Source organism: Mobula hypostoma, chromosome 14 (genome assembly GCF_963921235.1).
Source record: "Mobula hypostoma chromosome 14, sMobHyp1.1, whole genome shotgun sequence".
NCBI classification, from domain to species: domain Eukaryota; kingdom Metazoa; phylum Chordata; class Chondrichthyes; order Myliobatiformes; family Myliobatidae; genus Mobula; species Mobula hypostoma.
The window spans coordinates 66584391-66602513 of NC_086110.1; the positions used below are offsets into that span (position 1 = coordinate 66584391).

Consider the following 18123-nt stretch of genomic DNA (forward strand, 5'->3'; position numbering starts at 1 on the left):
TCAATCCCAGAATCATTTTCGTGAACCACCTGTGGACCCTCTCCAATGCTCAACGGTGCAGAGAAAGTTGGCGAGAATACTGCTGGGACCTGAGGACCTGAATGACAGAGAAAGGTTCAGTAGGTTCGGACCTTATTACCCGCAGCGCAGGAGAACAAAGGGAGATCTTATAGAGGTATATAAAATTATAAGGGGTATAGATAGGGTGAGTACATGCAAGCTTTCTCCCCCTCTGGTTGGGTGAGACTAGAACTAGAGGTTATAGGTTTAGGGTGAAAAGTGAAATATTTAAGAGAAACCTGATGGGGGAACGAGTTGCCAGCAACATTTAAGTTTGGAGAGGGTTATGAAGGGCTATGGTCCGGGTGCATGTGGATGAGAGTAGGGAAAAGATCGGGTCAGCATAGACTGGATGGGCAGAAGGGCCTGTATCTGTATCTGTAGTCTATGACCTTATAACATGGCAAACCCAGGAACCAAGTCTATTCATATCACCTTGGTCTAAGTATGTTTTACTCAGTAATAATGTTTCTATGTATTGCATGTTTTTTTCATTTCAAGAAGGTGAAATAGCAGCGTATTTTTCGAGATCCAGTGACCAGCCCCAGAATGAAGCACCCACTTTGAAAGCCACTTTGGAAAGTCTAAGCCTTCTCTGCACCTTCCTCCTTCGAGGAGGTGATAGAAATCTATATGTTTGACAAGTATTTATGGTAATTTATATGATGGTGTCAGTGAATAGTTGTTTTAGCTTGGACAAGTTGCACGTTCTGACTCCTGATACAATCTCGTGGTCCAGACTGCCACCTGGAATTTAACAATGAAGACTGAAGCTGTGGAGATTACCTTTGTCTTGATTTGAATACCTTTAGGCATAGTAATTTATCATTCGTTAATCTGGGGGAGGTGTGCTTTTGCAATCCATATACCTGTAAATGTGGAATACTTCTTGCGAAGTTCAAAACGCACCCTTGCTGGAAATCTTGGATAAAGGACAGAAAATGCTAGATGTACTCAGCAGTACAGGAAGTATCACTGCAGGGGGAACCAGAAATAGTGTTAAACGGCCACAAGATTTCGAAGACAAAGCAAGTTGATTATCAAAGTATATGTCACCATGAGATTCATTTTCTTGTAGGCATTTAGAGTTAAATAAAGAAATACAACAGAATACAGAACTAAAATAGAATTTATTTGTGAAGACATCATAAATTGGGGCACTGTTTCATCGAGCACCTCTGCATCACCTGCCACAAGTGGGACTTTCTGGTGGCCCAGCTTGCCTGTGTTTGCAACACACATCAAAGTTGCTGGTGAACGCAGCAGGCCAGGCAGCATCTCTAGGAAGAGATACAGTTGGCGTTTCAGGCCGAGACCCTTCGTCAGGACTAACGAAGGGTCTCGGCCTGAAACGTCGACTGTACCTCTTCCTAGAGATGCTACCTGGCCTGCTGCGTTCACCAGCAACTTTGATGTGTGTTGCTCGAATTTCCAGCATCTGCAGAATTCCTCGTGTTTGCACATATGCTGGAGATGGCTTTAACCGGTGTATTCACATTGCAGCGAGAGAGAGCGAGAGAACAATGCACGTGCGCAGACAACAGATCAACACGTAGTGCTAAGGGTGGAGGGGGTGTCATTGCTCTGAAAGAAATAGATCCATACATTACAGTCTTCACATTGGATAGTCAGAGAAGCAGTCTTTAAAGCGAGGTACTTATCTAAGTGGGTGGCGAGGTGGAGGCACATCTCTGCCAAAGGAGCTGTCAGGCGCTCCTTCTCTCTGTTAGCCTGCAGGTCTCCCTGGGGAAAGGTCTAGCACCTGCTTAGCACCCCCCCCCCCTTCCCGGAACAGGGTCACGTGAAGCCCTGGGAGCAGGTGGTGGGTGGTGGGTGGTCGTATGGGCAGCTGGTGCATATCACAGGTCCTGGATATGCGACCACTGACGCCAGGCAGACAAGCTTTGAAGAGTTGAAGAGTATTGATAATGGAGGGGTCACCTCTGTTATAAAGACACTGCGGAGAAGAAGGCAAAGACAAACCACTTCTGTAGAAAAATTTGTCAAGAACCATCATGGTCAGAGGCCATGATTGCCTGTCTTAGACACAGCACATAATGATAATGATGGTGATTTACCTAGGATGTCCAGTGCTTTTCCATTCGTAAGGGTAGATTTTAATTCATTGTACTGTGATTTCTAGAAGGAAAAGAATTTCCATAAGGTCCTTCTCAATATTTTTGCCATAAAAACAAACAAGTTAAATTTCTGTAGTCCCTTATCGTCTCAGGATACCAAAGAGTTTTACAGCCATTGAGGTCCTTTTGTAATCACAAAGTCCCACAGACACTTAATCTGTTTCAGGAATAATGTTTGAAGGGAACTACCAGGCAGAATGTCAAAGAGAATTCCTTGCAGTTTCACAAGACCTATTTGTATTACCCAAGAGGGGAAACAAGATGTCTAGCTTTTTTTTACATTATACCTGAGAGCACCTCTGACAGTGTGGCATCTCCATGGCCTTTTGCTGAAGTGCTAACCTGGCTGAGGAAGTCATTGGGTATATTTGAAATGGAGGTTGATAGGTTGTTAATTAGTAAGTGTGTCAGAGGTTACGGGGAGAAGGTAGTAGAATTGGGTTAAGAGGGATAATAAATCAACCATGATCAAATGGCGGAGTAGACTCGATGGACCGAATGGCCTAATTCTGCTTCTATATTTTGTGTCCTTGCAACCTGCACCTTCTCCAACTTCTCACATTCTTTTTCCAGTGTTCCAAAACCTGTGGCCGGGGATTGAGAAAGCGCAACGTCTACTGCAGAAGCACAAACCCAACGTCCAAACCGCACACCGTCCCGGACAGCCTGTGTAGTCAGGAAACAAAGCCGAAGAATCAGGAGGTGTGCGTGCTGCGGAGGTGCCCGAAGAATGACCGACTGAGGTGGATCACATCAGCCTGGACGGAGGTCTGGCACTGCCTTACCTAAAAGGGGAATGTCTTTGCAACCTTGTGATATAGAACATAGAATAGTACAGGACATTACAGGCCCTTCGGCCCACAATGTTGTGCCGACCCTCAAACCCTGCCTCCCATATAACCCCCCACTTTAAATTCCTCCATATACCTGTCTAGTAGTCTCTGAAACTTCACTAGTGTACCTGCCTCCACCACTGACTCAGGCAGTGCATTCCACGCACCAACCACTCTCTGAGTGAAAAAACCTTCCTCTAATATCCCTCTTGAACTTCCCACCCCTTACCTTAAAGCCATGTCCTCTTGTATTGAGCAGTGGTGCCCTGGGGAAGAGGCGCTGGCTAGCCACTCTATCTGTTCCTCTTATTATTTTGTACACCTCTATCATGTCTCCTCTCATCCTCCTTCTCTCCAAAGAGTAAAGCCCTAGCTCCCTTAATCTCTGATCATAATCCATACTCTCTAAACCAGGCAGCATCCTGGTAAATCTCCTCTTACAAGAGCTGCCCAGTACAATCCGCGCTGATTTCATTTGATACAATTGAAGCATTTCACTGTATTTTTTGATGTACATGTGACAAATAAAGCTAATTGGGGCATGAGTACAGAAGTTGGGATGTTCTGCAGAAGTTGTCTAAGATGTTGGTGAGGCTGAATTTGGAGTATCGTGTACAGTCCTAGTCACCCACCAACAGGAAAGATATTAATAAAATTGAAAGAAAGAAAACTTACAAGGATGTTGTCAGGCCTTGAAGACTTGAGTTATGTGGAATGTTAGACAAGGTTAGGATTTCATTCCCTGGAGCGCAGGAGATTGAGGGCAGATCTTGTAGGATATACAAAATAGGTCAGCATGGACTAGGTGGGCCAAAAGGCCTATTTCCATACTGTAGTACTCTGTGACTCTGACTCTGTACATAACCTATTCGATAATGGAAGGAGGAGAAGAGGAAATGGCCAGCGCTGGAGGGATGCTAGATTATGCTGGCTGCACTCCCAAGGCAACAAATTGCCCCCATCTGTTGAATGGCTGCCTTTGTGCTTCACACTATAGTGGTGAAACAGGGCACAAAGGATAGAGTCATACAACAGAAACTTCTGTCAACCCTGAGACTTATTTTAAATGTTTTATACTGAGGGTGTTTGGTGCATGGACACTCTGCCAGGGATGGTGGTAGAGACAGGATACATTAGGGAGATTTAAGAAAGGCACGTGAAGGGTAGAAAAGTGGAGGAATATGTAGGAGTGAAGGTCATATCGATTGTTAAGAAGTCAGCTCAACATTGTGGACGGAAGAACCTGTACTATGTTCTTCAACACTTGAGCCCACCACATTTGCGTCAACCATCAAGGATATTGACGGAGTTCGGAGGGAAGACTGTCCAGGCTGGGATGTCTACTATCAATCAAAAGGGGAGATATAATTGAGCTTGTAAAATTATAGGAGGCCTACACAGGCTCCTTCCAGTCAGGTGACAGCATGTTCAGATGCAGTGGCTTCTACGGGGGCAACCAAAGGTGGTGGTGTTTTTTTTAAATGTTCTTTTCACAATCGCAAGATCTTAAGTACTGCAAGTTTACCCCATCAGTGAGTTGCTCATTGGCAGAGAAACTGGACTTGGTGTGGACCGTGCTGCTGCCTGCTCTAGAGAGGTATTGGGAGTCAGTGCGCAAAGATGGTATGCAGTCTGACAGCAAGTAATTACCTTAGTTGTTTTTCTTGTGTTTTCTTATTGGTCATTGGTCATGTGGAATACTAGAAGTCCGATTCATCAGTTTATTGGCGAACAGCAGGTGCTGATGGCAGGGGAGCCGTGTGGCCTTGGTCATAATGGGGACTAGGCCACAACCTGTCTTGTCACCTGTTTGCAGCTGTCCAAGAGGGAGGCATCAGAGTCGGTGCTGCCCTCCAGTGTTCGGCCGGCAGAAGACAATTGCTATTGTGTTCGACTGCAGACTGCTGCAATATTCATGGAGCAGGGACATGGACTATATATATTTTTTGTGTGACTGTATTTTGCTAATATCTTATAGGTGCTTACTATCTTATATGGAATATAGGGGTTAACATATGAGGAGTATTTGGCAGCTTTGGGCCTGTACTCACTGGAATTCAGAAGAATGCTTGGGGATCTCATTGAAACCTACCGAATGTTGAAAGGACTAGATATGGTGGATGTAGAGAGGATGTTTCCTGTAGTGGGGATATCCAGAACTAGCGGGCACAGCCTCAGAATTGAGGGGCGATCTTTTAGAATGGAGGTAAGGAGGATTTTTTTTCAGCCAGAGAATGGTGAATCTGTGGAATGCTCTGCCACAGACTGTGGTGGAGGCCAAGTCCGTGCGTATATTTAAGGCGGAAGTCGATTGTTTCCTGATCGGTCAGGACATCAAAGGATAAGATGAGAAGGCAGGTGTATGGGGGTTGAGTGGACCATAAGACCATAAGGTATAGGAGCAGCAGTAGGCCATTAGGTCCACCAAGTCTGCTGTGCCATTCAATCATGGGTTGATCCAACTCTTCCAGTCATCCCCACTCCCCTGCTTCTCCCCATACCCTTTGATGCCCTGGTTAATCAACCTATCTATCTCTGCCTTAAATACACCCAATGATTTGGCCTCCGCAGCTGCTCGTGACAACAAATTCCACAGATCCAGGATCAGCTATGACGGAATGGTGAAACAGACTTGATGGGCTGAATGGCCTAATTCTGCTCCTATGTCTTATGGTCTTATGTCCTATATGTGCCTTGTGCTGTGTGTGCCGTGGGTACTGTGTTCTGTACCCTGGACCCAGAGGAACGCTGTTTCATTTGACTCTATTTGTAAGTATTCATGTATGGTTGAATGACAATTAAACTTGAACTTGAAGCTAAGGCAGACGTTCTAGTAGCCACACAAAGTGGATAATTAGACGTGCAAGATAAAAAAAGACATCTTGACTCCCTGCAACAATCACAGTACTTCATCTCTGACATTTAGTTTTACAAATTTCAAGGGGAATATATTTCAGAAGCTGAGAGGAATCATTGAAAATCAAAATGCTGAAATCTGCAACAGGAACAGAAATGCTGGAAACTGTCAGCAGGTCAGGCAGCGTCTGTAGAATGAGAATCAAGCTTCAAGTCAAAGAGCCTTTATCAAGATGCACCACCGCCTTTCTACTGAGCATTTACCACAGGAATCAGACACATTCTAAACCTTCACCTTTCTGCTTGCGAGGCATAATTGTATAAATCAGAATCAGATTTATTATCACTGAAATAAGTCATGAAATGTGTTGTTTTGTGGCAGTGGTACAGTGCAGTACATAAAAATTATAGTAAGTTATAATAAGATGTGTAAAAACAGAGGTCACATTCATGGGTTCATGGTCTATTCAGAAATTTGATGGCGGAAAGGAAGGTGCTATTCCTAAATTATTGATTTCTTGTCTCCTGTACCTGCACCCTGATGGTAACAACGAGAAGAGGGCATATCCTGGATAGTGAAGGTCCTTATTGATGGATGCCAGCTTCTTGAGGCATTGCCTTTTGAAGATGAACTTGATGATGAGGAGGCTGGTGCCCATAATGGAGCTGGCAGAGCTTAGCTGCAAACATTGAGAGGAAAACATAGAAACATAGAAAATAGGTGCAGGAGTAGGCCATTCGGCCCTTCGAGCCTGCACCGCCATTCAGTATGATCATGGCTGATCATCCAACTCAGAACCCTGTACCTGCCTTCTCTCCATACCCCCTGATCCCTTTAGCCACAAGGGCCATATCTAACTCCCTCTTAAATATAGCCAGTGAACTGGTCTCAACTGTTTCCTGTGGCAAAGAATTCCACAGATTCACCACTCTCTGTGTGAAGAAGTTTTTCCTCATCTCGGTCGTAAAAGGCTTCCCCTTTATCCTCAAACTGTGACCCCTCGTTCTGGACTTCCCCAACATCGGGAGCAATCTTCCTGCATCTAGCCTGTCCAATCCCTTTAGAAGAGGAGTTAACTGTTTAAGGTTATCTTTATAGTGGATTTTCAAAGTAAATTAGATATTCTGTTTGCTCTAAAATCAAATTCAATTAGCAAGGATTAGTTGGAAAGAGCCGAAGGAGTGGAAGTAATTTATAGGGTGACTTGGTAATGTAGTGGTTAGCACAACGCTTTACAGTACAGGAAACCCAGGTTCAATTCCTACTGCTGCCTGTAAGGAGTTTGTATGTTCTCCCCATGACCACGTGGGTTTCCTCCCACAGTCCAGAGACATACTGGTTGGTAGGTTAATTGGTCCTTTTAACTTGTCCTGAGATTAGGCTAGAATTAAATAGGGGGATTGCTGGGCAGTGTGGCTCAAAGGGCCTGTTCTGTACTGTATCTCAATAAATAAATATTTATTCCATGCTGGCATGATATGGCAGTATCACTGATAGTGCTGATTTAAACCACTTGCACTGATGGAGTAGACAATTTTCTTCATAGTTGCTTATTTCTCAACGGGATGAGGAGGGTAAATAAGCAGCGATAGGGATCTCTTTGCCATTTTATATGCTGTGAATTTGTGATCATCTTTGAATGCTCTTTGCAGCACAGTACCTAGCAGTTATTTACTTGGAGATACGGCACAGTAACAGGCCGGCACCACCCAATTACTTCCATATGACCAATTAACCTACTTCAGCCTAATCCTATTACAGAACCAATGATTACCAATTGGGGTTCAGTCCTGCCACCATCTATAAGGAGTCTGTACATTCTCCCCGTTATCGTGTGGGTTACTTCCTGGTGCTCCGGTAGCTTCTCACATCCCAAAGTATGGGCTAGGGTCATTAAGTTGTGGGCATGCACCACTTGCAAGCTGCCCCCAGCACGTGTTCGAACAGTATTGGTCTTTGGCGCAAATGATGCATTTCACTGTGTGTTTCTCTATTTCAATGTGACAACTGAAGCTAAATTTTTAATCTTTAATCAATTACTTCTCATGTGTAAAGCAGCACCTTTTTTTTTTTGCCTCGCACAGTGCTCGGTGTCCTGCGGTCCTGGCGTACAAAAACGGGAGCTGAAGTGCAGCGAGAAAAGTCTGTCGGGAAAGTATGTCCCCTTCCCTCAGAGGAGATGTCGGCACCTGCCCAAGGCAAAAGTCGATCTTGAACGAGCGTGTAACCTGGGTGTCTGCCCCAATCCCTCCATGAACCAAATCCTTAATAATGCCGCACCAGCATGGTACGCGTCGCCATGGCAACAGGTAGGAGGCCAAGGCCTGATGATGATTCAGGTCCAGAAATCGCAGTAATGTGTGCAATTAGATCCTGTGGCACTTTCTTTTCCTCAGCGTCATGTAATTGAATATTGTTTGCACTTGAAGTAAATTTTATTTGTGACCATTGCTAGGTCACGTTGTGCCAATCGAGAAACCTGTCTGATTATTCCTGTTGTCGGTCATCCTTATGATCCCAACCCAATTTCTACATCTGGGATACATAATGGTGCCATTTGCTGGGCACTGCTGTTTATTGGATCATTGTGGGGAATCTTGGCAACGTTACCCTGGGGTTGGCATTCCTTGGCTTTATCCCAGCAACCCAAGCATGTACCTGGACCCTTGGCCGGGTGCCAGAGTGAAACAACCTCACCCCTTCCTGCAGCACTCCTATCCCCCTGTTCCCAAACCTGTCTCCCAGTGCCACAACCAAGGCCACTCTCAGCTTGATTGTTATTCTCAACTCCATTCCACTCCATGTACAGCTGGTCCAACCTCCTCCAACATACACTGGTGGACCTCCTGTTGAAGATCCTTCAGGGGAAATGCTCCTGAATATAACACGAGCCTCCCCCTTGCTGTTTACCACCAAAGATGGTCAAAAATCAAAATATTGTGTTGGGGCTGGTGCTGAGATAGGAAAGGACCTGAAAATGCACAAAAAAAGAATCAGAAAAGTCAAGATGGTGCCACACTGCGGTCTCTATTGCTATTGTGGCTCAGATGTAGTTGTCTTTTTACTTTCATTAGGGTGACTTTGGGGACAGAGAGGGAAGTTCTGGTTCACTTTAGAATTTAGGGACAAGGGCATGGAAGAGTTAGAGGGCAAAGCTCCACTCCACGCTCAAAGGCCAACGCTATGGGCATCACTGTTCTGTTCTGCGCTTGAAGATCAGCAGTGTGGAGGAGTGACGAAGGATATCTGCCGTCTAGGCCTCCACTTAACTCTTGAAGGCCAGCAACGTGGAGGCATGATGAAGGACGTCCGTGCATGGCGGGTTACTCCCAGGCTGGTGGGTCACAGGATGGGATGTCTGAGCGAGCAGTGGACATGAGGGCAGGTCAGCCCGGAGTTTGGGGTCCTGTGATTGGCTAGTCCAGGTGTCAATACCGAAGATCAAATCCCAAAGGTCGAGCAGAATTCCATGAAGTCAAAGGCTGCTGGCTGAGTCCTGGAGACTGAAGGCCTATCCTGGAGTCTGAGCACTGTTTCTGCAAGTGGGTTGGTGGGAGGTGAAGTGATGACACTGGTTGGTCAATATCTCACCAACGGGATACTCTGATACCTGTCTTTTAACATTTGCCAAGGAAAAATTACACCCGAGCGATGTTTCCTTTCAGCTGGAGCTATGTGCCAAGCTCCCATGTGCATTTTCAGATGGATATAAGAGACTAGGGAAGAGCTAACCTGCAGTGTCTGTGCTGACAGATCTGATGGGCCTTCAGCCTCATAATCAGTCCTGACACTCCAAACAAAACCAGACTGTCTAGTCATTGTCACTTTGTTGTAGACACCTACAGCAGTAACTCTCCTCCAGCAATGTACTCATTTCAAACAGCCAGATGTACGTTAACAGTAGTTAAAGGCAAATCTGCATTTCTTTCCTTCCATGCAGTGTACAGTAACGTGTGGGGGAGGAGTCCAGATCCGTACCATGCATTGCCTGCGGCAGGGGAGGCCCTCGGTGGGATGCCTTGTCCACCAGAAACCAGCCATGTCGAGAGCTTGTAATACAGTCTTCTGTCCATCACCCAGGAAAGGTAAATCTCCTCTTGGGCGGCAGAGGCCCTAACCCTCTATCGGAAGCACTGAGCCATCTTACAGTGTTTTGAATACAGGAGGAAAAGATTAGCTTTATTTGTCACATGTACATCAAAACATCGAAACATACAGTGAAGTGTGTCATTTTGCATCAATGACAAGCGCAGTCCGAGTACAGTATGTGCTGGGGCTGCCTGTAAGTGTGGCCACACTTCCAACGCCAACGTAGCATGCTCACTAACCCACAGGAAACCGGACCACCTGGAGGGAACCCATGGGGTCACAGGGAGAACGACAACAGCAGTGGGAATTGAATCTGGATCACTGACACTGTAAAACATTACAGTAACCGCAACCCTAACGTACCACCAAGGAAGGATGTTATCCTGCAGTTTGTTAGACTATTGTGTACTGTGTAAATTTGAACTCCTTATCAATGATAGATGGGCAGCATGGTAGTGTAGTGGTCAGCACGCTTTACAGTACCAGTGTGATCCGTGTTCAATACCTGCCGCTGCCTGTAAGGAGCTTGTACGTTCTCTCCGTAACCGCATGGGTTTCCCTGGGTGCTCCTGTTTCCTCCCATAGTCCAAAGACGTACCATTTGGTAGGTTAATTGCTCATTGTAAACTGTCGCATGGTTAGGCTAGGATTAAAGTGGGGGGTTGTTGGGCAGTGCAGCTCGAAGGGCTGGATGGGTCTATTCCATGCTATATCTCAATAAATAAATTTCATTGAGTGAGGCAAGTCTGAAAAGAGTGGGACTGTATTTCCTGGAGTTTGGAAGAATAATAGGAGAGCCTATTGAATTGGAGAGGCCGAATCTGGAGTATTGTGTACAGTTTTGGTTGCCAAATTACAGGAAGGATATTAATAAGGTTGAAAGAGTGCAGAGAAGGTTTACAAGGATGTTGCCGGGACTTGAGAAACTGAGTTACAGAGAAAGGTTGAATAGGTTAGAACTTCATTCCCTGGAGCATAGAAGAATGAAGGGAGATTTGATAGAGGTATATAAAATTATGATGGCTGTAGATAGAGTGAATGCAAGCAGGCTTTCTCCACTGAGGCTCGGGGAGAAAAAAACCAGAGGAAATGGGTTAAGGGTGAAGGGGGGAAAAGTTTAAAGGGAACACTAGAGGGGGCTTCTTCTCACAGAGAGTGGTGGGAGTGTGGAATGAGCTGCCAGATGAAGTGGTAAATGTGGGCTCACTTTCAACATTTAAGAAAAACTTGGACAGGTACGTGGATGAGAGGTGCATGGAGGGATATGGTCCAGGTGCAGGTCAGTGGGACTAGGCAGAAAAATGGTTCGGCACAGCCAAGAAAAGCCAAAAGGCCTGTTTCTGTGCTGTAATGTTCTATGGTTCTATGGAGAGTTAAAAGAGTTTGGCAGTCTAGGACCACGAGTCACAGATTGAGATTAAGATGTAAGGTTTCTTCTCTCAGCAGGTAGTGAATCTTCGGAATCCCTGTAGAATTAATGGAGATGTACTGAAACGGGCCATTCAGCCCAACCCCTTCTTGCCAACCTTTTCACCCATCTGTAGTAATCCCAGATCTAGGTCTGTAGATTGAGTAAGGTAGCAGAGAAGGCAAGGTGCAAGGGAGACGGGTAGAGCCAAGAGTATATCTCTGATAGGGCAAGACCAAGTGACCAATGAAGATCAGATTAAATTTCTTGGTTTACTTTTATTTAGAGATACAGCCAGTAACAGGCCCTTCCGTCCCAATAAGCCCATGACATCCAATTACACCCACGTGACCAATTAACTTACTAACCCATACGAGGAAACCAGAGCACCCAGAAAAAATCTACATGGTCATTGAACCCTGGTCGCTGGCACTGCAATAGATTTACACTAACCGCTACACTACTGTGCTGACCCTTTCCTATGTACAGTGTCGTGAATGCAAAGCCTGTGGGTTCGGTCAAGAAAGCTAAACTTGCAAAAGAGCTGACACAACATAATAACAGGCAGGTGTGGCCAGTTCTGATACGGATACAAAGGAAGTTGTAGAGTCTTAGAGAACTACGACACAGGAACAGGCCCTGTGGCCCATCTAGTTTGTGCCAAACTGTTATTCTGTCTCGTTACTGAAGTGTAAGTTAATTGCGAAGTGAGTATTCCTTCTTGAAACTAAAGACTTGTGAGATCTCTGGATTACCAGTACAGATGTCTGTTTTAGTAATCTGAGATAGCCACCAAGTATGGTAACAGGTAAGACTGGTAACAGGTCGACATGTTTGAGATTAAAAGTTTTTGCAGCTGGATAGGAGAAATATCGACAGTATTATGTGATTGACTGTATTTTGTGGTCTTATCTTTCACCATCCGATATTTTCTTTTTCCTTGGCAGATCTCAGCTGTGTGGACTACTTTAGCTGGTGTCACCTGGTCCCACAGCATGGTGTCTGTGGCCACAAGTTCTATGGCAGGCAGTGCTGCAAGTCCTGCAACAAAACCAATCGATAGCGACCAGCGTCACAGCCGCCGTGCTCACCTCGACCTCCTCTCTTAAACACCCCCCCTCCTTTCCCCACGGCTCTCCCCAACAAGATTATTTATTGGCCGCGGTCAAGAAGGATTGACTTCGCCCAACAAAGGGGTGGATGCCTAAGTCAACGCCTCCTGTGGTCCTTTATTGAGGTGGTTGAGGGACTGATTTGGACAAAGGTCAGTAGGCTGTTATGTCACCCTTTCCAATGATTGATGGGCCATTGGCATCCAGCAGGACTTGAAGGACTAATAACGAAGATGAGATGATCAGTTGGTGCTATATAGACTTTGAAACTCTAAAGTATTTGCCAGCAAATCCAGCTCTTGTTGATGGTATTTTATCCAGCTGGATAAATAGAATATTCATCAGTGTGGAGAATCAGACAATTACCTAGGTATATAAATATATATATATATATATATATATATATATATATATATATATATATATACATAAAATGTGCATTTTTTGTAAGAAATATTAACAGTTTGTGTGATTGTTTTCATATGGGTGTGCGTGAGTTTGTGAGTGAGTGTGTGCATGAGTGTGAGTGTGTGTGTGTGAATATTCTATATAAAACGAGCCTGTGGACTGCGATTGCTTTGTGAGAGAACAAGGTTAATGCACTTAATGATGGATGGGGGATGACTGTCTTCACAAGAATGTCAAGCGCGACATTAAGAATGTGGTGCTAATTTCCAGCCAAACAGCCTGTCCCAAGCTGAGCTACCAGCCTTCATTTTAATGTAGGAACAATCTAAGCTTCATGCACCAAATTGCCTGTTGGATATTCAGTATGTATGTGTTTGCATGTGAGAAATATTATTATATCCTTAAAATGGAAAATCTTCCCTAATATTTCCATAAAGCAATGTAGAGAAGTTCTGAAAAGCACAGAGTGTTCACAAAGTCCATGACGATCCTGATCTGAGTTGAAACTAATCCAGTCTACGTGCACATGGTCTATAGTACCGTCGACGAGGAGTGGAAAACAAGTTTGTAAATCTGGCGGGAACAAGGAATGTTGGGAATGTCGAGGGTGCAATACATAAAAATTACTACAGTACTGTGCAAAAGTCTTAGGCACTCTAGTAATATATAAGTGCCGAAAACTTTTGCACGGTACTGTTTCGATATAAAGTTGCTGAGAGAAAGGCATGTATTTTAAAGGAAATGTTTATCAGAGGGGTCCAGTGATTGTAGGAGAAGAACTTAAACTATCCTGTGTGTTTACTAATTCCGTGATTGTCCCCTGTGGCAACTGGTGAGGGATACTGGAAACTACAATGTCATTAGGTAGGTAATCACACAGTGTGGAAGGAAACCATTCACCTGTCAAGGCTCTGATGGATCTCTGCAAGAGCTTATCTCAGACCTGGCTGTTGTACCCTCTACATGATGTAGATAAAAGCTAGGCAGTGCGAGACTCTTAATTCATTCGATGAAGTCTTCACAACATCACTCCCGAAAGCCCAATCTTCCTCCCACCACAATCCTTACAGGGAAGTAAACAGTACCGGCACATGCATGTGAATGGTGTGCAAGGGAGATGTTATGGGCTCTTTTTCTTGTCCATCCTAGATTATAGAAGGGGGTACTCCAGGACAACAGCCAGAGAACCTACTTGCACCACGTATTGCGTCGGAGAATTGGGGTCATGCTTGCCAAAGACTCCTGTAAGTGCAAAATGCTCAATGTAGTCATCCACGTGCATTAATTTGCTTCCATTGGAATTCAACAACACAGAGGGCAAATTTCCACCAGTCTGGCCATGAGACAGTGTTATTGGGCTACACCAATTTTTCACCAAGATGTACATAGGCAAATTTATCCATCAGAATACCAACCTATACTTTCATTCTGCCTCACTCTCATTGTACACAGTGTACTCCATAGGAATGTCAACTCTGCCTGAAAACTTTGTTTTGGAGGTTCCATCACATGATACAGCTAGGCCATCAACCCCCTACAGGATCTATGCTGCCAACCTCCTCTGTTCACCATCAAGGCATACTGCCTTTACTCAACAAATCTGGAAAGCAAATAGATTGTTTTTTAAATGCTCTTTACCCTATCTCCTTTGTGTTCCAACAAAAATGTTGAAAAAGTTAAAATAATGCACACTCTTGCTGAACACGTTCCACGATTTGCTTGTAGAAATTGGTTAGTGATTAATATAAAGCATCTGAAAGCTCCTAGACCATAAGATGTAGGAGCAGAATTGTGCCATTTACCCCATCACTCTGCTCCTCCATTTCATCATGAGCTATTTTCCCTCTCAACCCAAATCTGCTGCTTTCTATCAATATCCTTTCATTCCCTGACTTATCAACCTTTGCCTTAAATACACCCAATGACTTGGGCTTGTGGCAACAAATTCCACAGATTCACACAATGGTTAAGGAAGTTCCTCCTGATCACTGTTCTAAAAGGACGTCCCTTTATTCTGAGGCTCCTAGATGGATTTTGAATAGCAATTTATTGAACAACATACCAAAGTACCAGTGAATAGTTTTTCTCTTGTGAAATCAGTCAGTGCTTGCAGAAGTAATTTCACTTTGTGTTCCAATAAATTTTCAAGAAGATTCTGCACCGTCTCAGATACTTACCATCAGATTGTCAAGTTCAAGTTTATTGTCATTCAATCATACACATGTATGCAGCTAAACAGAACATCATTCTTCTGGGGCCAACGTGCAAAACACAATGCATACAGTCACATACAGCTCACATAGTACGATCCAGCACATAGCCAACTGCAGAGCACCCTAGACCATTGTGGAAGGAGATATGTAAATACATTCATATAAATGTTTAGCATTTTCTTTCCCTTTCTTACCTAGAGCAAAGAGCAATGCAGCCCAGAAACGGGGCTTTTGGCCCACTGTGACTATTCCAATCAAGATGATAAGCTAATCCCATTTATCAGCATTTAGCCTATATTCCCTCTAAAGGTTTGCATGTTCCTGCTTCAACTATTTCCTCTGGCAATGCATTACGTATAAGGACTACCCTCTGCCTGAAGAATTTGCTGTGGGTTTCTTTTAAACCTTTTCCTTCTCACCTTAAATTTATGCCCTGCAGTTTTTGTTTCCCTTTCCCTGGGAAAAAAGACTGTGTGCATTCACTCTACTGCGCCCTTCGTGATTTTATACACCTTTGTAAGATCACCCCGTAGCCTCCTACGCTCCAGGGGATAAAGAAGCAGCCTGCCCAACCCCTCCCTATAACACAGGCACTCGAGATCTGGCAAAGCTCTCACAAGACTTCGTTGCACTGTTTCTGCTTAAACATGTGTTTCCCTATACTGTAATAGGGTAACCAGAATGGTACACAATACTTGCGTAGGTTTTGCTTGCTTTAAATCCAAAAATGTTTTTGATTCAAACTTTCACGAAGATATTGAGCTTTACTTTCTCTCTATACCCTCGTTATAGAAGTACCTCCTGAATTTTAGTTGCTGCTGAAGGGTCCCGGCCCAAATCGCCGAGTGTTCATTATTTTCCATCGATGTTCCTGACCTGCTGAGTTCCTCCAGGTTTTTCTGTGTGTAGCTCTGGATTGCCAGCATCTGCAGAATCTCTTGTTCGTCCTGAATTAGATTCCTCCTTTAGATTTATTAGTGATTAACACCTTACCATTTGACAAAGATATTGCTGTTCTGATCTCGGCTTTGCTCCATGTCCTGTCAATTCCCCTTAACCCTAAAATCTATTTCAATCTTGAATTGTTCTTACATTGTTGTGCCCCCTGGCGTTGTCTGCAAATGGAGCCATCCCTAGTAGTGGTATGATCACTGGTTGATTATGATGTCTTCCTAAGAGATTATCTATTGGTGGGTCTTCAGGTGGATGTAGAGTCCGATACTGGATCTACATATTCTGGTCCAGTGGTGGCAAGAGTAAGTGGTGTTTGTGGTTAGGTCTTTTGCTTGTTGAGTCTCTCCTTTCATAGCTGCCTCTTGGTCTCTGTAGCACAGGGGAGGTCACTCCCATGCAGCATAGAATTCTTCCAGCTGTGTATATTGAGTGCAATATCTTCCCAGTTTTTAGATGTAATGTTGAATTTCTTCAGGCTGGTTTTGATGTTTGAAGCTTTTTCTTTGCTCACCAGAAGCTCGTTTACGTTCCTTTGTTTATGAGAGGGATAGATAAGGTAGAGGCAGGAAAATTGTTTCCACTGGTAGGTGAGACTAGAACTAGAGGACATAGACTCAAGATTTAGGGGGAGTAGGTTTGGGACGGCGATGAGGAAGAACTGCTTTTCCCAGAGGGTGGTGAATATGTGAAATTCTTTGCCCAATGAATCAGTGGATGCTACCTTAGTAAATATATTTAAGACAAGATTGTATAGATTTTTGCACAGTATGGGGAAAAGGCAGGTAGGCGGGCATGAGTTCATGGTCAAATCAGCCATGATCTTACTGAATGGCGGAGCAGGCTCGATGGGCCAAATGGCCGACTCCTGCTCCTATTTCTTGGGTTCTTATGTTTAGAAAGACATCTCTAGGCCTATCATGGTCACACCAGTCATAACTTTTAACTTTTTTGGAGAATGGCAGACCTTTCTTCACACAAGTCAAGATGAAGCTGGTTGTCAGATGGCATCCCATTATTAGGCTATTGAAGACAAATTAGGAGCCCAGTGAGTGTTCTATGACTGGACTAAGAAAAACTAAATGCTTAATTGCCAAATGCTGAGTAGAATCACCATCAATTCAACCAGTACAGCCCACACGAGATGTTGAATTAAGCACAAGGTTAGCTAGGGGAATGAATGGGATGGATGGTGAGATTTTGGTGAACTGCGCTGAACTTGAAGTTTATGTCTGTCCGTAGCTCAACCAGCGACTGTAGGTGAGAGCAAAGAGAGTCAATATGGAGTTACTGGGCATATGAGAGACAAGTGTTTTCAAGGAATATGTGGAGGAATGCAATAATAAGAGGTCTCTAACTCGACAGGCTGAACAGCCTCCTATGCTTTGAGAAAACCTGGAGTGGTATGTCTTACTGAAGGGAAGGGAAGAGTAAGTGGGGTCCTGGCCTAATTCTGTATTTTTTATTAGGAAAACAGAGTGAATTATGAGATTGGAATTCTGTCATGCACCTTTGTTGCCCAAAACCTAACTTAAGGGGAGTGAAAATCCTGATTTATTAGAAAACTGATTAGAATTTTGGAGAGGCTGGAGGATAACTATTTTAAGCCCTCTTTGAAAAAGCAAGATTGAGGGAAAAATACACATACTTTAACTCTTCTTGCCATTTATTTCCTGAAGTTGATTCATATATTATGTATCTGATGGTTCGCTTTCGAGGCCTTTTTAAACTAAATATTTTATTGCTTGTACATTTTTTAATTTATTATTAAATTCATGTAGTGGGTCTCCCCATGTACCAGCCAAGCAGGAACGCGAAAATATTGTGATGGTTGCAATGTGTTATTGAAAGAGGCTGTAGTTTGCTTTTTATATGTGCATTAATACTGTATTATTTAATTTTTGTAAATCTTTTTGTAATAAAATTCATTCACATATTAGCTTGTTCTTATCTGAAAGGGATTACAGTATCTTGCAGGTGCCGAAACAGCTGAATGGTACAGGGGTCTTGTTTTAGGAGGCAACTGAGAATTTAATTTTATATTTGATCCTTCT

The 18123-nt window shown here is 43.9% G+C and overlaps 1 protein-coding gene across 1 annotated transcript in view; it reads left to right on the forward strand.

The window, feature by feature from the left end:
* The window catches only part of adamts18 (ADAM metallopeptidase with thrombospondin type 1 motif, 18), a 348492-nt gene extending 335721 nt beyond the window's left edge, over positions 1 to 12771 (forward strand). Inside the window, exons 18-21 of the mRNA XM_063067228.1 lie at positions 2772 to 2966; positions 7973 to 8197; positions 9829 to 9973; positions 12333 to 12771. Of these exons, the coding sequence (XP_062923298.1) occupies positions 2772 to 2966; positions 7973 to 8197; positions 9829 to 9973; positions 12333 to 12448 (681 nt within the window). The 3' untranslated portion in view covers positions 12449 to 12771. The remainder of the gene's footprint in view (positions 1 to 2771; positions 2967 to 7972; positions 8198 to 9828; positions 9974 to 12332) is intronic.
* Positions 12772 to 18123: the final 5352 nt, after the last annotated feature.